The 19,882-nt window shown below is 44.3% G+C and overlaps 1 protein-coding gene across 1 annotated transcript in view; it reads left to right on the top strand.

Moving 5' to 3' along the window:
• Positions 1-19,882, top strand: part of AUTS2 (activator of transcription and developmental regulator AUTS2) — a 768,062-nt gene that overhangs the window by 337,080 nt on the left and 411,100 nt on the right. Inside the window, exons 3-4 of the mRNA XM_083875331.1 lie at positions 9,455-9,556; positions 17,529-17,564. Of these exons, the coding sequence (XP_083731457.1) occupies positions 9,455-9,556; positions 17,529-17,564 (138 nt within the window). The remainder of the gene's footprint in view (positions 1-9,454; positions 9,557-17,528; positions 17,565-19,882) is intronic.

The following is a 19,882-nucleotide window of genomic DNA, read 5'->3' as shown; positions in this document are numbered from 1 at the left end:
TGCAAAACATTATTAAGTTTTGCTCTTTGGGCTGAGAGTATTGGCATAAAAGGACATCAACCCCAGTCAGATTGGTCTTGATTGCTGCTTAATTGCTGCTTGTTTGTGTTAGCGATCATGTGGTTTGATTGATCTTGCCCTGCTTTTGTCATTATTGTTACAACTTCCTAGTTTTCTCCTTGTACAGAGACCACAGCATGACTTTTAAGTCTTGAATAATTTATCTAGCTGGGCAGTTAAACGGCTTAAAATAGTATTATAGTTTTAAGCCAATAGCTCAACCTTCAAATCATTATTTATGCAACCAAATAATTAAATATTTATTCTGGGCTTATATCGAACGATGAAATAACAGGGCTCCTTTATGTTAGCAGTGGTAAGCATCTCGAGGTCCACCCATGAATACTGATACTTCCTCCTCCAAGGCATTTATTTACTTCTGTAATGTTAGCTGGGTGTCACATTAGTGGTCTGCCTTGAGGAAGGAAAGGCTGGTGGTCACTGTGACTTAATTCAAGCCAGTGAGTAGAGTCACTCTGCTCTTTCTCAGGCTGCTTCACCTCTGTAGATACTCCAAAAGGTTTCATCCCTTCTTGCATCTCCTTTGCACATGAAGAGCAACCATCCTGTGAGCTTGAGACAAGTGGAACTCTACAAGAGCTACCCTGGGGTTATGTTTCCCCTCATGAAAGCAGATGGAGGCTCTTAGCTGGATTTGTGGACAGTTCTAGAGGTGCAGCTGCAGCTCTAGAGTTTTTCAACCTCTCCTATTTGCTATTTGTTCCATCATATGATTGATCTGATCTTACTTCAGTGTTCTTTCACTAAGTTACACATTTCAAAGGCAACCAGAGGCCTTTGGATATCAGACACTGGGCTCAGTGGGATAATATTTCTGTTCTCTCCCCTTTCCAAAGAGTCAGGTTAAAGGTGGTGTTTGCCTTCATTTTCTTTCCTCACCTGGCCTTTCCTGTATGACAGAAACAGGAGCTCCTCGCAAGTCCAGGGCTGAGGTTGGGACAGAGTCCCTGAGTCCCCTGTGCCTGTCACCACCAAAACCAGAGCTGATAATGGTCTAGCAAAGATCTGGAAACTCATCATTGCTACGTGCTCTGAAACAGGCACAGAATGTTGGTGTAAAACTGCCAGCTTAGTTCTCCATTCTCTGAATGGGACCACAAAAGCAGTCTCTGGTGGAAAAGGTTGCAGCCAGTGCATGTGCACTGCTCCTTGTTGGGTATTTCTGGGGAAAGGGGGGACAGGCACCATAGCAAGAGTTCATGACTCTCCCCATTACACTTAAAATCTGGCTTGGGAATGTACAGAGCAGAAGCAAGAAGTGTAAGTGGTGTAAATGGCTGAATAACAGCCAGAAATTGTACATGTAAGGATGAGAGTAGGGATGGATGGATGGATGGATGGATGGATGGATGGATGGATGGATGGATGGATGGAGGGAGGAGATGGATGGATGGATGGATGGATGGATGGATGGATGGATGGATGGATGGATGGATGGATGGATGGATGGAGGAGAGAGATGGATGAGAATGTAGATGGATGGATGGACGGATATTATGCAAAGGTGGCACTCCTGTAGCACTACACATCTGTGTTTCTCAGAGGTTGTTTTTAACCAAAGACTAGTTTGTCTTACACAGGGCCTGGGGAGGGCCCTGGCAATGCAGACTGGGTACAGAGAAGCCCAGCAGCAGGGCTGGGTAAAGCTTTGAGGGCAGGTGGGTCCCACCCTGGCTGCAGCCCCTCTGGCTGTCCCTGCTCAGCCCAGCCTGGCTGCTCATCCCTCTCTGCTCCAGCCCAGGCTGTGCAGGCTGCTTGCACAGATTGATTGGTACAATGGAGAGCTTTGCAAGGTGTAATTTTAAAGGCCGTGTTTCTCACTGTGCAACCATCAAAATGCAAAGGGTCAGGAGAAGCCTATATTTTTTTGCAATTCAGCTTTTGAAGTGTGCTGAAATACGCTTCATTTGCTGCAATTGCCAACAGCTTGCTGTTTCATACCACTCTTAACAGGAGCTGGGGAACAGAGCGAGTCTGTTACACTTTCCATGGTGTATAATGTATGTATGATTCTGGGGTGTGATGAGTTTATGCCAAATTTATCTTTGATTTCTGTATAAACAGCACAGAAAAAAATGATGGGCTGCATTCTCTGTGAAACTTAGATAAAACAGATCTACAGACCTCCTTCAGAGTACCTTCTGTGTGCTGGGGATCTAAGGTTGCCCAAGCATATAATGAAGGAGAAGAGGATCTGGAAATAAATGCCTGTTTCTGCCTCCCCCACCCCCGCCTGGCGAGGATGCTGTTTATTCTTAGCCCGTGTTGCTTCAGCTCCTGTTCCTGCCAGCAGAGCCCCATCCCTTGGTGTGTCTGCAAGAACAATGTAAATAGCCAAATTCTCCCCAGGAGCACAGGGGGGGAGCTCTGCTCCTTTGGTGGATCTCCCCCAGTTAAGGCTGTAGGGGATGAGTTCCTCTACTCCAATTTATTGAGCAAGTGCAGCAGCAGACTCTGGATCAGCTCAGAGGCAGCAGGAAATGACCAGCAGTGCTGTAGAATAAGTGAGTTAAAGACACTCTTGTTCTGTATCATCCAGCTGATTAGAAAATTGTTTGTAGTCATTTGTTCAATTCGGATTTGTGTTTTTGTCGACAGGAAATTGAAAGAATGCACATGTGTTTGTTTTTGTTTCTTCATAAAAAGAGTTTTGGAACAGAAAAAAATATTTTTCTTCTAATTAAAGATAGGAAGGAGACAAAAGATGAGATGTTGTCTTTGTTGGTTTACCTCACTTTTACTGTTCAAGTAAGCAAAAAAGAATAAACTTCATTTCTGGTGGAGATGTCAGATCCCAGGATGATGGCATGGAGGCCTGGATCCTCAGAACTGGCAATTTCTTGAAGCATCTACATTGGTTGTCATAAGATTGTATATCAAGAGGTAAACAGAGAGCCTCTCCTAATGTTTTATTGTATCTCTCAGGTAACAAGATTTTTCTTCCCTGAGGTGAAAAATGTCTTTGTATTAATAATGTTCAGAGTCCACACACGGTGTGAATTCCTTTTTCATATTTACTGCCTAAACTCATGTGCTGTAAATATTCTTCCTCCTCATTATCTCACCTCTGATTTGCTTTCCTTGTGCTGCTCCCCTGTTCAGGCAGTCTGGTGTGCATGGCCTTGTTAGAAATGCAGTGGAGAAGTGTTGCTCCAGCCCAAAACCACTGTGTTGAGCCACCTTTAATGCTGTGGGGGACATGGGAGTGCTGTATAAGGAGGATTTGTCTAACTACTGTCAGTAGCAGGAGAGATATAAATAGAAGTTTTGAAATGACAGCTGTTAATAATCATGATTGAAATCAGAAGTAACAACCCTTGATTTACACTGGGTTTTTTTAGTTATTTCTTGCTATGCAGTTCTCCTTTTATTTGTTTTCATACAGCCAGATTTGTTCTTGATCAGAGATAAAATATGTTTTCTTTGCAATCTGATATTCAGTTCTGCACAAAATCTGCTGCTGCTCTTTTCTGGCTGTTTGGAGACACGTCAGGGCTGTGTTTGCTGGGCAGGGCAGGGGCTCTTTGTGCAGCCCAGCCACTCTGGATGTCAGTCCCTGCCTGGGGCTTGGGGATGGCCCAGCAGAGCTGGGCTGTGCTGGGGTAACTGGGATCTCATGGCTTCTCCCAGGCTGGTGCTCCCTGGCCTTTGGAGCACCATGCACTCATCAGCATTTTCCTGATCTGTCTGTGCTGCTGCCTGGATCCCTGTGTGCCTCGCTCAGGAAAAAAGTGTGCCTGCCAGAAGTGACAAAAATTCCCATTCCTGGGTTCTGCTCTGTGCTGGGAAAAGCCCAGAGAGCAAATGGAGGCAGCCCTAAGGAGCAGGTGGAAATGTGTGCTGGTGCCCTGCTCAGGATGAACTCCTGTCATGAGTGGGGTTGGGCTGTACCTGTTCAGGATTTTGGGTCTTGGGAAGGATTCCTAATGGCACACATAGGAGTTGATCTGAGCTAGGGAATACACTCAAAAAACCCAGTGTAAATAAAGGATGATAGGGAGAAGTGAAAGCCTGGAATTCTGCTCCCCACAGCAGGGTTCTGCCATCTCTCAGGGAGCAGGTGTCCCCTTCCTTTAGGGCTCTGCTAAAGGCTCAGCTTGCTGGCAATGCTGGAACAGGGAGAGGTGTTAGTATTCATAACTTTAAAGTATAATGTAGTGAAATAATCCTTTAATTCCATGTGGCATAGAAGCTCAGGCACCTTGAAACTATACTATAGATTTACTGCTGCCAAATGGTGTGGGGTTTTTAAATTAAAATATATTTTAAAATAAAAAAAAAAATCTCAGGAGAGCCACATTAGGGTGTTTTTGACATGATATATAAGCTCTGTGAAAAAGGCTTTCACCAAATTCTCAGTGGGTTTATTTATTTTGCTTTTTGTTGTGTGCTACTATGGAATTATCTAAAGTGGCTCAGGGATCCAGCACAGCCAACTGTGGTCCTGAGAGGATGATGCTCCCTGGAGTCTGGGGCTCAGCTGCCCTTCCATCCTCCCTTGCACCTCTTAACATGATGGACTTTGTCCTTCCTTCTTTTCCTGTCTGAGAGGAAAGGCCAGAGAGAGCCCTGCTGTCATGGATTACCCTGAGGAGTGTTTTATGGCTGCTGTCCCCCTCCTCCCATGTCACAGAAGTGTCTGTCACAGTAACTCTGGCACTGTTCCTCTAGCTCTGTCCTGCTCCTAAGCCTCAGAATTTAGCTCTGCCTTACCTTGTAACACGGAATGGCAGAAGGAGCACAGCAGAGAGCTGCTTTCCCTGGACACAGATGAATATTCAGTTTGCACTTTCTCTGTCACAAAGTAGGGCTGAGTGTTTCCCTGCTGCAAAAATAGTTCTGTTAGATTCCATGTCACCTGAAAATCTCTCCGTGGGCTGAAAGAAGAGTTCCTGTTAGCACTTGCTATGACAGCAGTTTTATGTTGATGTTTCTGCATCTATTTTGGTTTATTCATAATTTCTGGATGGTTTCTGTGTGACCTTCAGGCCTGAGCAAGTCTCTCTTTCTTCATCAAATGGTCACCCTTGGTGTTCCATATCTTGTTCCTCTCCTCCCTGTGCCCTCAGTGCCCCTGTCACTGTCGGGGTCCCTTGTGCCAGTCCCCAGCTTTGCCTCCATTCCTCATTGTTCTGAGGGCAGCAGAGTTGTGACTGGAGTTTTGTGACTGAGGTTTTGTCACTCAGTCCATGAGCAGCAAGTGCTCCAAATCCCATCGTGGCTGAGGCCAAACTGCCCCCAGCCTCTCTCACAGCCCCTCCTCAGCAGGGCAGGGCAGGGCAGGGAAGAAGAAGCTTGTGAGGAAAAGAAAGGCAAGGAAGTCACTCATTATTGTCATGGGCAAAACAGTCTCCACTTGGGGAAAAGAAATTCAATTTATTGTCCATAAAAATACATTTGAGTAGTCAAAATGACAACAAAAATTGCAGTGCCACCCTCTGCCCCCCCCCAGCTCAGCTGCATTCCTCCATCCCTGTGTCCCTGCCTGTGTGCAGTGGGATCCACCATCACCCCCTGGGGAAACTGCCCTGATGGAAAAATCCTCCAAACTGCCCAGCTTTGGAAAGCAGGGAGGACCTATTCCTCTCACTGTTTGGAGCAGGTATAGTGAAGAATCAGAAATAAAACCCTCTGCTGAACCCCAGCCCAGCCCTCAGCCAGCCACCACCCTTCCAAATCTGCTTTTTGGCCTTTTCCTTTAATGTAGCTATGACTTTATCCAGTCCTGCTTGACTTCTGGTGTCTTCCAGTAGATTCAAAGGCATTACAAACCAACAGGTTCTGTAGTACAATGAGAGATTTCAAAAAATGCAATGCTTAGAATGACTGAAAACTAGAGAAATTTTGGAGCTGTGGGTGTGAGTCTTGTGTTGAGCAAGTGTTCTTGAGGTGCTTTTTGTGCACATACCCCATCTCTCCCCTGAGACTGTGCACATATCTTGTGAGCCAGAGACACTGAGTTTTTAGGCTTTTGGGCTTTCAGTCTAGAAAATGTCTGCATTTCCTCTTTGTGAGACTCTTTAGATTGATCCCCTCATGGACAAATTCATTCCCACTGTGCAGTGAAAGCACAGAGTCAAACACACTTTTTGTAAACCCTTTCTCACTCCTTGCCTGGTGCAAATTAGAAGATTAATGCTGTGTTAATGTGGCAAGTCCCTCAGTGAGACCTTTGTAGAATCACAGAATAACCAAAGCAGGGAGAACCCCCAGGGATCATCCAGTCCCACTCCCAGCCCTGCACAAACACCCATCAGTCCCACCCTGGGCATCCCTGGGAGCTCCTGGAGCTGTGGCAGCCTCAGGCTGTGCCCATTCCCTGGGGAGCCTGGGCAGTGCCCAGCACCCTCTGGGGAAATAACCTTTCCCAAAATCCAACCTGACCCTGCCCTGGCCCAGCTCCAGTCCTTCCCTCAGTGTCATTGTCATCCCTCAGGTGCCTTGAGGAGGCACAATGGGATTTTCATGCTGGTGTTGCTGCCTGCATGGGGTATCCTGCCAGGAACAATAGAGGAACAACAGTTACCAACATTGCACTTCAGGTTTTTTCCCAAGGAGAGCTGCATTTCTGTGGGGAAACTGATTTTGGGGTTCCTGTGTGCCCCAGGGTGATGCACCAGATGCACACAATGTAACTAAAGATCCAGTCTGTTATCTGTGGACCTTTTTAGCAGCACTGTGTTATTGCAGCGTTGTTTTAAGCAGCTGAATCTTTGCAAATAGATTGAAATGAAATGGCCCATGGCCTGTCCACATTAAGTGTTCTCATGTGTGTTTGAGTGTAACTTTAGGTTCTTAAGAGAAGACAACGGGCACATTTCCATGCTTTACTTTTTTTAATTTAACACAGATTGATGGGTTCTGGAATCAAATGTAAACCCTCAACAGTTTGGCACATGGAGAAACTCAACTTGGAAAAAAAAGAAAGGAAAATACGGAAAGCTTATAAATCTTAACTTGAACTCATTTCTGAGTTTGCTGTCTAGTCCATGCAGTTCACTTTTTTTCTACAGAGTCTCAGGCTCAGATACCTTTATCATATTCTCTTACTCCTTGTAAATTGTGTCTAGAAAAATGACACCTGCTGGGTTTTTCTCTTTTTCTCTGTAAATAGCTGGAATTTGTGGTGTAGAAGAATTATAAAATGGTTATGATTAGTTAGCAAATAACTAATGCGTGAAAATCATGCACAAACTAAAGTTGGGTTCTAGAAATAAAATCTGTTACTGGAAAAAAAATTCTTAACACCCCACTTGCGATAAGAGTTTTTCCATCATTGGGCAGATGTTGACAAAAGACCAAGTCAGGGAAACTTGATCCATTCTCCTTTGGGTGATTAAATTTTAAACTCGGGACCATAAAATTACAGGACACGGAGGTCCTAGATAAGATCAGTGGGTTATATATGAAGTGTAAGACTTCTTGAATTTGTTATCCTCCCCTCTGCCTCCAAGAACTGCTCCCAAGATCTCTTAGATCTGGCCGATAAACGGTTCCGCTGGAAATAAAAATCACTTCACTGGAAATGTTCTGGCTGAGCTGTGGAATATTATGTTTATTTATTGAATTGTAAGTGTCTGACAAATAGCTCTGGTCCTTCTGCTACATTTTCTTTGAGCTGAGAGTATGCCTGGGCCATTTTTGTGCTCATGCATTGCCACTCAGTTGTGCATTGGAACTTTTAGTTTAATGGACTTTGTGTACTTACTTTGATTTGACTGATGGAGAGCACCCAAAGCTTCCCTTTGCTAGCGAGGGGAGTAAGGGATTAAGAAGTGGTACACAAATTCCAAACTTGGAGATGCAGTTTGCTCTGGCAGTGGTAGGGAGAAAGTGATAACCTGAGGGTGAGGGTACTTTTTGTGCTCCTTCAGTGACCCTGGGGGGGAGCAGCCATGGCTGTGGATGAACACAGTGGGAAAACATCAGCAGAAGTGTGGGTTTTATATGTGTGCACCTGTAAAAGTGCATTTATGTGAATTTTTGTGCATACTTGTTTATGGGAGAACTGGAAATAAATGAGAGAGAGAAGAAAGAGGGGAAAAAACAGTGATGGAGAGTGTTAGAGGAGAAACCTTTGGTCTCCAGTCATGGCATGGAGATGAATGAATACCTGCTCCAGTACAGTGTGAATGGAACTTACCATCATCACATTAGCAATTAGAATAAGTTGGCAGGAGTTGTTTGATGTTTGTTGTATGGGTATTGGTAAGTGTAGTAGGTCTCTCATAAATTATTTCATTAGGTACCTCACCAAGTATTTTCTCTGTATTTACCTCTGCTTCCAGTGTTTATGTTTGTGTTTTTAAGTCTAAATTTCTGAAAGAGACTTCTTGCCAGTAATAACCTCCGGAGTTAGTTCAAACAAAGCACCAGCAAGGCTAAATGAAAATTTTAATGCATTCAAGCGAAATATGGGGAAGGATACTTTAAAACAAAGATATGGATTTTCAGCATTGCTGTAGATGGGGATCATTTATTCCTTTTGCTGTCCAGGTGTATAAGTGCTTGTGGACATAGGTAATGGGTGAATGTTCCTCTCAGCACACTGCTGTGTAATGTGGTGACCTGAACAGTCCAAAGTGTAAGAGAAAGCAGATGTGTTCTCAGTTGTAATGACAATATAGTTTAGGTTGTTGGTTTTTTTTTTTTTTTTTTTTTTTTTTTGTACTTTTTATTTATTACAATGTCAGTAAAGTTCATTAAAGCTGGTTTGAAAAACAAAAGCCGTTTGATCTCTATTGAGTAGATCCTGTTGTTTTATGAACATTGAGGTTTGATAGTTGGGAAATGTTTAGGGTACAAGGCAGTGTGGTTTGGGGCTAGTCCAGCAAAAGAAAGGCTTCTCTGGAGTGGTGACCTCTTCTTTCCCTGGGGACTCCCACTGATCTCAGGTCCTCAATGCTCTTATGCTGTAATGAGGGAGGAGCTGATGCTGTGAGTGCTGCACTGGGATGGAAACTCCAAAGGCACCATCCATGGCAGAAATACCTTGAGAAGTCTAAAACTTTCCCAGATGAAGCTCTCAGACTGTGATTTCCTTGGGGCACCAGTGTTGCCTCCTCCTGCTTGCAGCACCTGGCGCTCCCACAGAGGCTGTGTGTCCGTGGTGTCCCTGGGCTGTGCCCTGGCACAGGGACATGGTGTCCATGGTGTCAATGGTGGCCCTGGGCTGCACCCTGGCTCAGGGACACAGGGCCCTTGGTGTCCATGGTGTCCTTGGGCTGTGTGTCCATGGTGTCCGTCAGTCAGCGAGGCACAGCCATGGCCACACTGCTGCTGGGGCCTGGGAGGGGTTAAAGGAGAGTGTGACAGGGGCACTTTGCTGAACCAGGCTCATCTCTTGTCCCTTTGTGTCCCCTGTGTGCTGCAGCTCAAGCCGGGCCAGAACAGCTGCCGGGACAGCGACAGCGAGAGCGCCAGCGGGGACTCCAAGGGCTTCCACCGGAGCAGCTCCCGGGAACGGCTCAGCGACGTAAGTGCAGCTCCTGCGGCTCAGGAACTTGGGCAAACCCTGCTGCAGTTCCCCCAGGGGTGTGAGGCAGAGCTGGGTTTACTTTCTGGGATGGTTCCTTGCTAAAATCTCCTTCCTTTTGGGAGGTTCAGGAGAGGAAGAGGTAATTTTAGTCTCCTGCCTCGGTTCAAGTAAACTTCTTAAAGTTTGATACAATGTCTTTGTGTGTGCAAACACTCAGCTCTTTGGAAACAGTTGAAGGCCATTTAATGAAGTTAAAATGTTCTGCATAGTTGAGAAGTCAGATGGCCTCTTTTTATCCCAAGCAGTGGAGGAAAAGAATGTATTTCTTTGGGCTGCATTACTTTATGAGAAGTATTTGAGTTCTAGAGAGACTCAGTTGACTTATATGTAATGAATTGATATAACATGGCCAACAATAGCATAAGCTCTGCCTTGATTGTTCTACCTAAAGTGCTGTGGAAGGGCTGAGATGGCGGCCCTGTGGAGAGTGTTTTTCTCCATGGCAGAATGCTGGTCATTCACCGAGTGACATGCATGAGCTGTTCTGACAGAGCAGTGACTACAGAAATCCTTCTGTTGCTGCAATTAGATTACTATTTATTATGTGTACCATCACAATCCTTGAGTGTTTTATTCATGGCTCTGTGTCCTCTGTGCCACATGCTTTACAGCACAGAATATAAAGAAAGCCCTGTCCCAAAAGAGTATCTAAATTGGGGATTTTGTAGGTCAGATCCTTTGCTGGTAAAAGCATGGATAGCTACATCAGTCAGCCCAATTTGTACCAGGCAGCAATCTGGCCCTACTTTCAACTAACCCACATTTTGGAAATGGGGATTTTATCGATAGCATGTCTGTGTAGATTTGGATGACAGATACCAGATGGTGTCCTCTATAGGCCAATCCAATAAAACTGAACTGAGCAGGCATTAAAAGAAATACCTTTGTAAAGGATACATTTCGTTGTGCAAATTTAAGCCTGAAGGCACACAGCTAGCAATTTTTGCTGAATTGTGCGTATCACTGGAACAGATGCCTGATTTTTTTCTTTCTGTGGAAGTGTGAAATCTGTAGCACTCTCTCTCCACATCCCTTTGTCACATTATTTTAGAGGTCTATTTCTTCCCCAGAGCCAGCCTTTATGGGTTACACTCAGCCAAACACTTCAGAGCTTGCCCTTCATAGCTGTCAGCTGAGGTCAGTCTCAGGGCTGTAAGATCTCTTTGGAAGAGGAGAGTGAAACCAGAGGAAGTAGTAAGGAAATGCTCTGTACAGGTAGCAGTGGATGGCAGCTGGATGTCAGCATGTCACCATCACCATCCTGGCTTGTCTGAGCCCTGTGGCAGCTGGGAAGTCACTGTAACCAACTTCACAATTACACAGCACCTTCCAGCAAAAAAATTCACAGCTCCTTACAAACATGGTTTTAATTTAGCTTTGTCATTCCCTTGCAATGTACTGAGTGGAGAGCTCTGAGGTTTATTTGGCTTCTCAGCAGCTCACAGCATTGCACTGCCAGACCTGGCAGTGAAAGCAGAGTCCTGGTTCCCCTTCCACCCATCAAATCCAGTTTTTCTCTGATGTTTTTACAATACTTTTTCTTTGTCTTGGCACTGTGGCAAATTAAAAGGAAGTAGAGAGCAAATATGGCTTCCCCAGTGCACCTGAGAGAGGACAGAGGGATTCACGGGTTGCTCAAAAGAAACGTTATGTAAATATATGTGGAGATGTATATTTTAAAGTGTTATACATAATTTATGTTTGGCTTAATAAGGAAGTTCCTTTCTGCTTTGATAATTCATTGCAATACCAGCAATGTCTCTCTGGTCTGGCATTACCGGTTCAGCTGAGATTTGAAAAACACGTATGAGACAGCTCTCACTGTGCCTGGGCCTGTGGTGGACTTCCTCAGGCTCCTTCAGTCCAGAGCTGGCCATCCCATTGCCCTCTCCAAAGTCAGTTCAGACCTGTCCATCCCACTGCTCCCCTCCCAGAGTCAGTTCAGAGCTGTCCATCCCATTGCCCCTGTCCCAGTGTCAGTTCAGACCTGTCCATCCCACTGCCCCTCTCCAGAGTCAGTTCAGAGCTGTCCATCCCATTGCCCCTGTCCCAAAGCCAGTTCAGGGCTGTCCATCCCACTGCCCCTCTCCCAGTCCAATACCCCATGTGCTGAAATGACAGGACCTCCCAAATGGTTATTTTAAATAATACTTTTTGAAAAATTCAGCTGTCTGATGATGCCCACTATTTACTGTCCAGGAAAAGCTACAGACAACAGAATAAGCTTTCTCTGAAGCTTTTGCTTCTGTTTTTACAGTCATTTTCTCAGAAAAAAATATGCAAAAAGTTGTGTACCCAACAGAAGATAGAACAAAAAATACAAAACATTGCAGGCAGATTAACCCTGAGGTCAGAAAGCAAATTTTGGCCTTGAAATATAAAGAATATCCACTGTTGTCACCTTGGCAGCACTGCAAGATTAAGCAGGCTTCTGCATGGAAATATGGATAATGACTGAAGTGTGTGTTCTCCAAGTGGATGATCCATTTTCCCATCCCCAGTCAGAGCAGGCTGGTGAAACAGGAATGTTAGAGCTTAGTGCAGGGCCTAAGTGAGAGCTCAGTGACAGATGCAGAATGAGGGAGAGGGGATAATGAATATCCAGTTGCAAACTGACATGTCAGTGGCTTCATTCCCTCTCCTGTCAGGTATCTTTCAACTCTGCCTATTGTAAATGTACCTGCAGTCCTTGGGTAATGCAGAGTGATGCAAAGTGTGTTTACAAGGGGTGACTCCTTTCCAGGCTAATGAGATCCAAGCAGGTAATTTGCAGCATTTGCGAGAGGTGGGCAAAAATGAAAAGAAGATAATTCAGTGAAAATACCACATTAAACAGGAGACTTTGCTCATAATGAGGCTTGAAATAGCATCAGACAGTAGGAAGGGGAATATCCTCCGTTCCTGTCAGATGCAATGCAGTGAGACTGATTTCTGTCAACTCCTCTCTTTGTCCTCGCCTCGCACACGTGTGCACAAACACCCACCCCTCTGTGAGAGAACATAATTAGCAGAGAATCTGACCTCTGCTAGATTAGGGGTAATGATTGCTCAAATGCTCCAGTGCAAGCAGTGCCCTGATCCAGCTCCCCCTCTGAATTTCATAAACCCATGGCTCTCTGCCTTTCTCCCCTATATAGATTTTTTTTTAGGAATGACAACTTGTTTTTTTCCTTTATGGGCAGAGGTAGCTCCAGGGGCCTTAAAGAGAAATTGGAGAGCTGCTCCTCCTTTATATATAGGGTGCTGTAGTCAGTTTAATCTCATCAAAATCTTGCCAGTAGTAGAATTCATTTTGTTGAGATCTTGCTTGGAGACAAGATGGCAGCGCTTTCTCTTTTGCTCAGCTTGGAGCTCAGTCAACTTGTTTTCCTCATCTTCTTGTATGTATTTTTTTTTTTAATTGACTCCTCCCTCTTTGGAATACATTTTAGTCGTGTTTTACACAACAGCCAGGAGATTTACTTGAGGAAAACATGAGAGTTACATGCTAACCTGGATAATAAATGCATTGAGTATTCAGGGGTTCAGCCACCTCTTTTCTTTGCTAATCAAAAATCAAACCACTTGATTCCTTTGGAGAACATTCCTAAATTCTTGACCTACCTGATCAGGTAGCTGTTCTTCCTGCTGCCTCTGGTGTTGGTTGCAGGCTTTCAGTGATGGGATGAAGAGCAAAAGTCTCTCCCACAGAGTCATTGGATGGAATTCAGCACCTCAGCACCTCTTGCTGCAGTTGGCACCTTTCTGTCTGGAATGTTTTTCCAGTTCCTGAACAGGGAGTGGGACAGGAATCTTCCCATTTGTCCCTATATTAAAGGTCTTCTCTTGGGCTCTCAGAAAAGCTCATTAAAGCTGTTGCACTCTTCATGAGTGCTCCCGTGTTCCCAGTGCTCTGTAGCTGTGTGCTCCTCCTGTGCTGGGTGCTCTGTGTTTAAGAGGAGCACAGCGAGGTGCTCACTATGAGGATCAAGCCCTGAAATTCTGAAGCCGCCTGCCCACTGGGCCTGTTGCTGTTTACTTCAGGAAGAGACCTGGTTTTACACCCCTCCAGCAGTGTAATCCTGCAGGCAGCTCATGGTTTCAGCCCCAAATACAGGATATTTTCAACTCTTTTGTCTCCCATCCCTCCCACCTGTACAGAGCCAAATACGAATTGAGGGGCGGTCTTTGGGTTCTGTGCTCTGAGATCCTCAGTGCTGCTCCCTGCCCAGAACATCAGCAGAGATGTTGGCTGTGTGTGGAGTGGAGGCACAGGAGCAGAGCTGTGTGTCTGTGTGTTTGCCAGGAGCTGCTCAGCAGCAGTGGCTGTGCTTTGTGTGCGTGTGGCTGTGAGGGTGGGGATGTGTGTGTTTGTGTGGCTGAGGTTGGGTGCTTAAATGCTTTGTTGCATTATGTTAATTCCTCGGCAGTGCAATCAAATTCATGTCGTAATTAAAGCTGTCAGTTGGAAGGCAAGCCAATCGCCAAGAAAACACAGCATAACAAATGAAGTGAAATGATTCTGCGTGTAGCTATACAATGCTTCGCCAGGCATGAAATTAAATAAGTAATTTGATGTTGACATCAGAAATTGAAATGATACCCACTGTTCCTTCATTCAGTCAGACCTGCATAAACAATAGCCAGAACAAATATGTACAACACAGTCTTTCTCCCCACCCAGCTCCCCAAGTAATGCACAATATATATGCAAAATGGGTATAACTGTGCCTTCCAAGACCTCAAGGATGTAATTTTCTTTGGTACACAATAAACTAATGCTTACATGAGGGTTACTACATTTTTGCTTCTGGGCCAAAGTTCTTCTCTTTAAGAAAGGATGGAAACAAAAAAAAAAAAAAAAAAAAAAAAAAAAAAAAAAAAAAAAGCCCAGAACTCTGTCAATTTTAAGCAAGTGTGTTTTGCTGATGGGCACCTGGTGCAGGCTTCTGCTGGTGGTTGTGTGAATATCAAACAGTGTTTCTAATGTCCTATTTTGCGAAGGGTTTCGGAGAGTGAAACCATTACCTCTATTATAGGCACACTTTATGTAAGAGCTATAGAACACCCAGTGCAGGATCACGACTCAGCATGGCCTTGTAAAGATGCTTGTACAGTCAAGGCTGGGCACTGGGTAGTGGGATCCTTTCGCTATTGGGAGTTACCCAAAAGGTGAGAAGTTGTCTCCTTGCTTCAGCCTCTGTGCTCTGTCAACACACGGTTCACAACACAGCTGACAGTCATTCATGCATGTGCAACACAGTCTTTCATACTTCAATTAAATGGAGTTTGCAAACTGTACTCTCCATATGCAGCATGCAATGTGTGAAGGGCTATATTTCCATCCAGCAAACTTAAGTTCCCTTGAAAAGAGCACAGTTGTTCAGTGAAAGTCATTTGACTGCTATGTTTCGACTGTCCTCCCATAGCCATTGCAGCATTGCTTTTGAAGGAATGGAAATATTCAGTGGGAAATACTTTGTTTGCTTATTCTTTTTTTCTTCCTCTTTATTGTTTTGTTTTGATACTCTATCCTTCCAAAACTTGGAATAAAAAGCAGACAAAAAATTACACACAGATGCAGAATGCAAACTTTGGCGCTCTCAGCCAGTAAAGTTAAGTTTAAAAAAAAATTGTGAGTGAAAGAGTGGGACTCGCTTGGCATCTGTGCAGAGCTGAAACAAAAGTGGCTGTAATGATTGCACGTGTTGTACGCATGGGTAGATCTCCAGGCTAAATGAAAGGAATTTCAATGGCACGAAGCAGAGAGGATGAGTGAAGAGGAAGGCAATGTGGGACACTGAGCAGGGTGTGCTGCACAGTGCTCTGTGCCAGGGCTGCAGAGCTGCAGGGCCACAGGGGCTTCCAGGGACACCCAAAATCAAAAGCCAAATGATATTAAGAGGATAAGAAGCTGTTACCTTTAATGAAAGTCCTCCAGGTGCAAGTATGGCAAAATGTACACATGATACAGGACTTTGACAGTTTTAAAGGTTTAACAAATTAGCATACTTTACAGAAATTTTCCAATTAGAGGAGCAGTTAATTAAGTAATTCCCCCTTTTGGTTCTGCCCTCCACTGAAGCTCCCCTTGCCCCCCAGCTTCTAGCCCCACTTTTATTATGTCTATGATATATGGAAAAAATGAAATATACTTGGTTCACTATAGAGGCAAGACTAAAAAAGAGTCCAGGAAGGTGAGCTTACTGTTTTAAAATCTGAGAGAAAGGGCAGGAAAAAGACTAGAGCTGATTAAGGAGCTATATAACTATATAAAAGTAGTCTACAGGGTTATGAATCTATGAAAAATATATAAAAAGCAAAAATCTTTTTTGCATCTCCAAAGCAGGGCCCATATGGCTGTGCCAGTGACCAGGTCAGTGCAGCAGGGTGGTCATTCCCAGGGACAGAGGGGAGCAGGGCTGCCAGCCTGGGCTGTCAGGGACATCAGCCCTGGGACCAGGGGGTCTCCTGTGGGTGATGGTGGCACAGCAGCAAGAGTGGGGACAGGAGGACTTTGGAACGTTTTATTTGTGTGCAGTTCCCTCTCCCTGATAGCCAGAGCTGTGCCCTGCAGATTTGCAGCTCAGGGCCCTGTCTGGGAACAGGGAGGAAGTGACAAAAATTCTGTGTCTTCCCAGTGGATGAAGTGACAAAAATTCTGTGTCTCCCCAGTGGTTTGCCCGGGCTGCTGGGGCCCCTCTGCAGCTGTGGTGTCCCCAAGCTGTGTCACCAGTGACACTGAGGCTGTGCTGAGGAGCAGAGGTGGGAGCTGAGCTCCAGGAGTGTCACACAGCTGGACTGGACAGCCCTGTGCTCACCAGAGAAAGCTCCTCTGCTTTTTGAGCTGTATCCATGGGCTCTGGAGGCCAGAGCTGGGAGCTGCTCCCCTCTAATGGAACAGCCTGACCTGGATTAGCACCGGGATGTTTCAGCTGCCCCGTGTCTCTGAGAGAACCTGCTGTGTAATCCCCATTGCTCAGATGAAAAACTAATGAAACAAAACCCTTTATCTCCTTAATTCCTGGGAATATAGAGGTTGTCATCGTGTCCCACTTAAACTCAATTTCATGATTTTTTTTTTCTTTTAATTTAAAGCATTTAAACAAATTGATTATTTTCCATGGGAGCAATATTAGTTTTAATTATTTTATAGGTTTGAGTTTTGAAACCTATTTCACACTGTAGATATTTGCCGATTGCTTTTTTTTAGTCATTGTTGTTGTTTCTAAATCCTTGGTTTGTCAAACAATGTGGACATCCAAATGGGAAATTGCAGTGATTGCATTCTCCAGAAAATGGTACATTGACTAAAGCAGCTTCTCTGTGCCCACGCATTCTTTACATTTCAGACTACTAATTATGTTTACAAAATGTCTCATTTTAGCAAAGCACTATGTGTGTACTAACCAGGGCCTTTCGGGAATAAATTGGCAAACAGGTCATACACTGAAAAAGTCATCCAAACCCACCGGGCTTTTTGTTTTGAAGTCAGGGTAGTTTTTTTTCCTCTTTCTCCCCCTCCCGCCTGCCCCTTTGTGGCCATGGAGCTGAGGAGCTGGAGTCCAGGGCATTGAATGTCAGCATGTCAGGGAGGCTGCTTGATGAGTGTCTGTTTAGTCTCAGTGCAGGGCGAAATGCCATCATTAATTCATTACCCAGCTGCCTGTCAAATAAATTGGCAATTACGTCCACCGCAGAAGCTTGGAATTCAGTAAATAGCACGTTACCATCTCCGAGTCGTTGAGAGATGTAAAGGGAAAAATTAAGCAACAGCGTGTTTGTTTCAGTAGCAGATGACAAGGGGCAGGACGCCGGTGCTGTGATGTGGTGATGAAAAGCTTGGAAAGGGCTGGTAATGAGCTGTGTGGATTGGAACGTGTTAAAAACCATCACTGACTTTCCACTTTGTCTTTGTGTTTTATTGCAGAGCTCAGCTCCTTCCAGCTTGGGAACAGGCTACTTTGTAAGTGTCTCTCCACTTTCACCCGTGTGCCTCTGAGCAGCAGAGGGTTCCTCAGCCAAAATGCACAAAGGGCAGGGATGTCCCACCAAGCCCACTCTGCCCCATAGCTGAATGCACCCTTCCCATTCCTTCCCCCACAAATGCACTGGAAGCAACACTCCCAACATGGTGCTCTGTGTTTTCTTGAACTAATCAGGACACATTAATTACCACGTAAATTTGACCAGCACTTAATTTACACAGTTAGAGCAAATAAAATGAGCCATGGTCTCACCTGCTCTCTAATGGGAGATGGTAGGATCTTGATTCCCCATTGCACCAGTTCTTGTTGATTCACAGATTTTAAGGAGCCCATTACAATGTCTTGCCTCGTCTCCTGTGTACCACAGCCCAGAGAAGGTGGCACAGTGAATTCTACCTGTGGCTTAAAAGCCCATGGCTCATGGACACTCTTGGAAAATACAGAAGTTGTATTTATGCCAGATGTACATTTTATGTCCTGAGAAGCAGATCAGGCCCCAGCTGGTTTAAAAATTGATCAGGTTTTTTTGGGCTTGTGATTTATTTGTATGCACCTGTATTGATTTAACAGTCTATATTCATAGCTTTCTGTTCATTCCCACATTTATCAGGATACCTTTTACTTGCACAGATAAGTTTGGGAGTGAAAAAATGTTTTCCAGTTGATCCAATGTACTGCTTATTTTCTTCCAAGATTTATATTTAAATTGCTCATATCCTGTTTCTCTTGTAACTTATACTGTATTCTCCAAGCACATTTTTTCTGCCTTAATAATAACTGTAGGAGAAGCAGAGCATTGTGTATGTCCAAAAACAGGTGGGTAAAATGCAGCAAGCCTTGTCCCATAGCTCTGCTCTGTGAAATTATCAGTACAATCAAAGCCTGCTTCTATCTTCTCACAGATCTCTGGGGAAAAGTAAACTCTGTGGTATTCAATTACAGGATGGAAAAACTTGGTTGCACTCTTGTCACATTCCCAGAGAGTCATTTTCTTCTATTAGTTCATGGCAAATTTAGTCTTTTGTCATAGAGGTCTGTGATCCTGTAAGAGAGTTATGGGATTAAATTGTGTATGTGTGGTCTCATAAAATTCCACAAAAATTTCCTAATACCTGGAGAAATGCTGTGTCCTGCTGGATTTACCTTGGACTCCTGCACAGAACATTCACACTGCTGGTGGTGAGGTATGAAAAGAGCATCCTCAAGTGAAAAAGTTTTGAGGTAGTTGTTTTAATTATATCGAGGCCCAGGTCAGTGTAAGGTAAGTTGTGAAACAGAAAAACAAGCTGGTTTCCTTTTTTCATCACTTGCCCTGGGTTGTGTCATATGTATTTTTAAGAGGGAGGGGATGAAGGGAAAAATGATATCAAATGGTTCAACGTTTATTTAGAATTTAGACTAAACCTTGAATGCCTTTCCATAGCTCAGAACAAATTGTTTTCCTTTGCCTGGGAAAATTCCAATCATACAGAGGTCTATAGACACGCTCTGGGATGAGACAGGTATATTATGGGCTGGAGGGCTGTGCCATGGATAATAAGCCTTGTTCTCCTTGCAGCAAGAGCTGAATCTGCACGGTTTGAGAGCAGTGCTCAGCTTCCTCTCTAGGCAGCAGAGGTAACAGAAGAGAAGCCATCTGCTGTTCCCTGCACCATACTGTCTGTGGGTTGGTCCACTAAAGTGAAAATCTGGAAGGTGTCAGCATCCCCTATGCTCCAAAAAAAAGCTTGAAAGTTTCCAGCTCTCCTGAGCAAGGGATTTAGTAACAAGAAGCAGCCTGACGTCTTCTAGGGCCGATGGATTGGCACCTTAAATCATTCCAGTTTGGGTCTGTGTAGGTGGGGGAGACATCCCTTGTTGGTGCCATTAATATATTTAACTGAGCTGTTGCTTTTCTACAGTCACAGTATTAAGAGTCTTTAACTTTCTTTTTTACTTTCCTTACTAGTAGCTAAATAGGTAGAAAATGTCCTTCAGTTTCTATCTTAAAGTTGTTTTTACACTCACACAGGTCTTGGATGAAACATGAAGGTTTTTTTCCTCCCTTTTCACTCTGGAAAATTGTTTTTGGGATTATCTTGCTTGTTGTTTTAAAAAAGCACATACTCTTATTAACTTACATGGGGCAAATAAAACCCAGATGTGTTTTGTGGTACCAGACAATGAGAAAAATGCTCCAGAATGCTCCAATTAGCATGTGTTTCTGATCAATGTAATTATTGTATTATCAAAGTGCAAAGGAATATGCACTTGAATTGACTTCTTTTTTCCAAAGCCCTTAACTAGAAAAGACTGT

Source organism: Zosterops lateralis, assembly GCF_965231275.1.
Source record: "Zosterops lateralis genome assembly, chromosome: 19".
In the NCBI taxonomy this organism is placed as follows: Eukaryota; Metazoa; Chordata; class Aves; order Passeriformes; family Zosteropidae; genus Zosterops; species Zosterops lateralis.
This window is presented reverse-complemented; position numbering and strand designations above follow the sequence as displayed.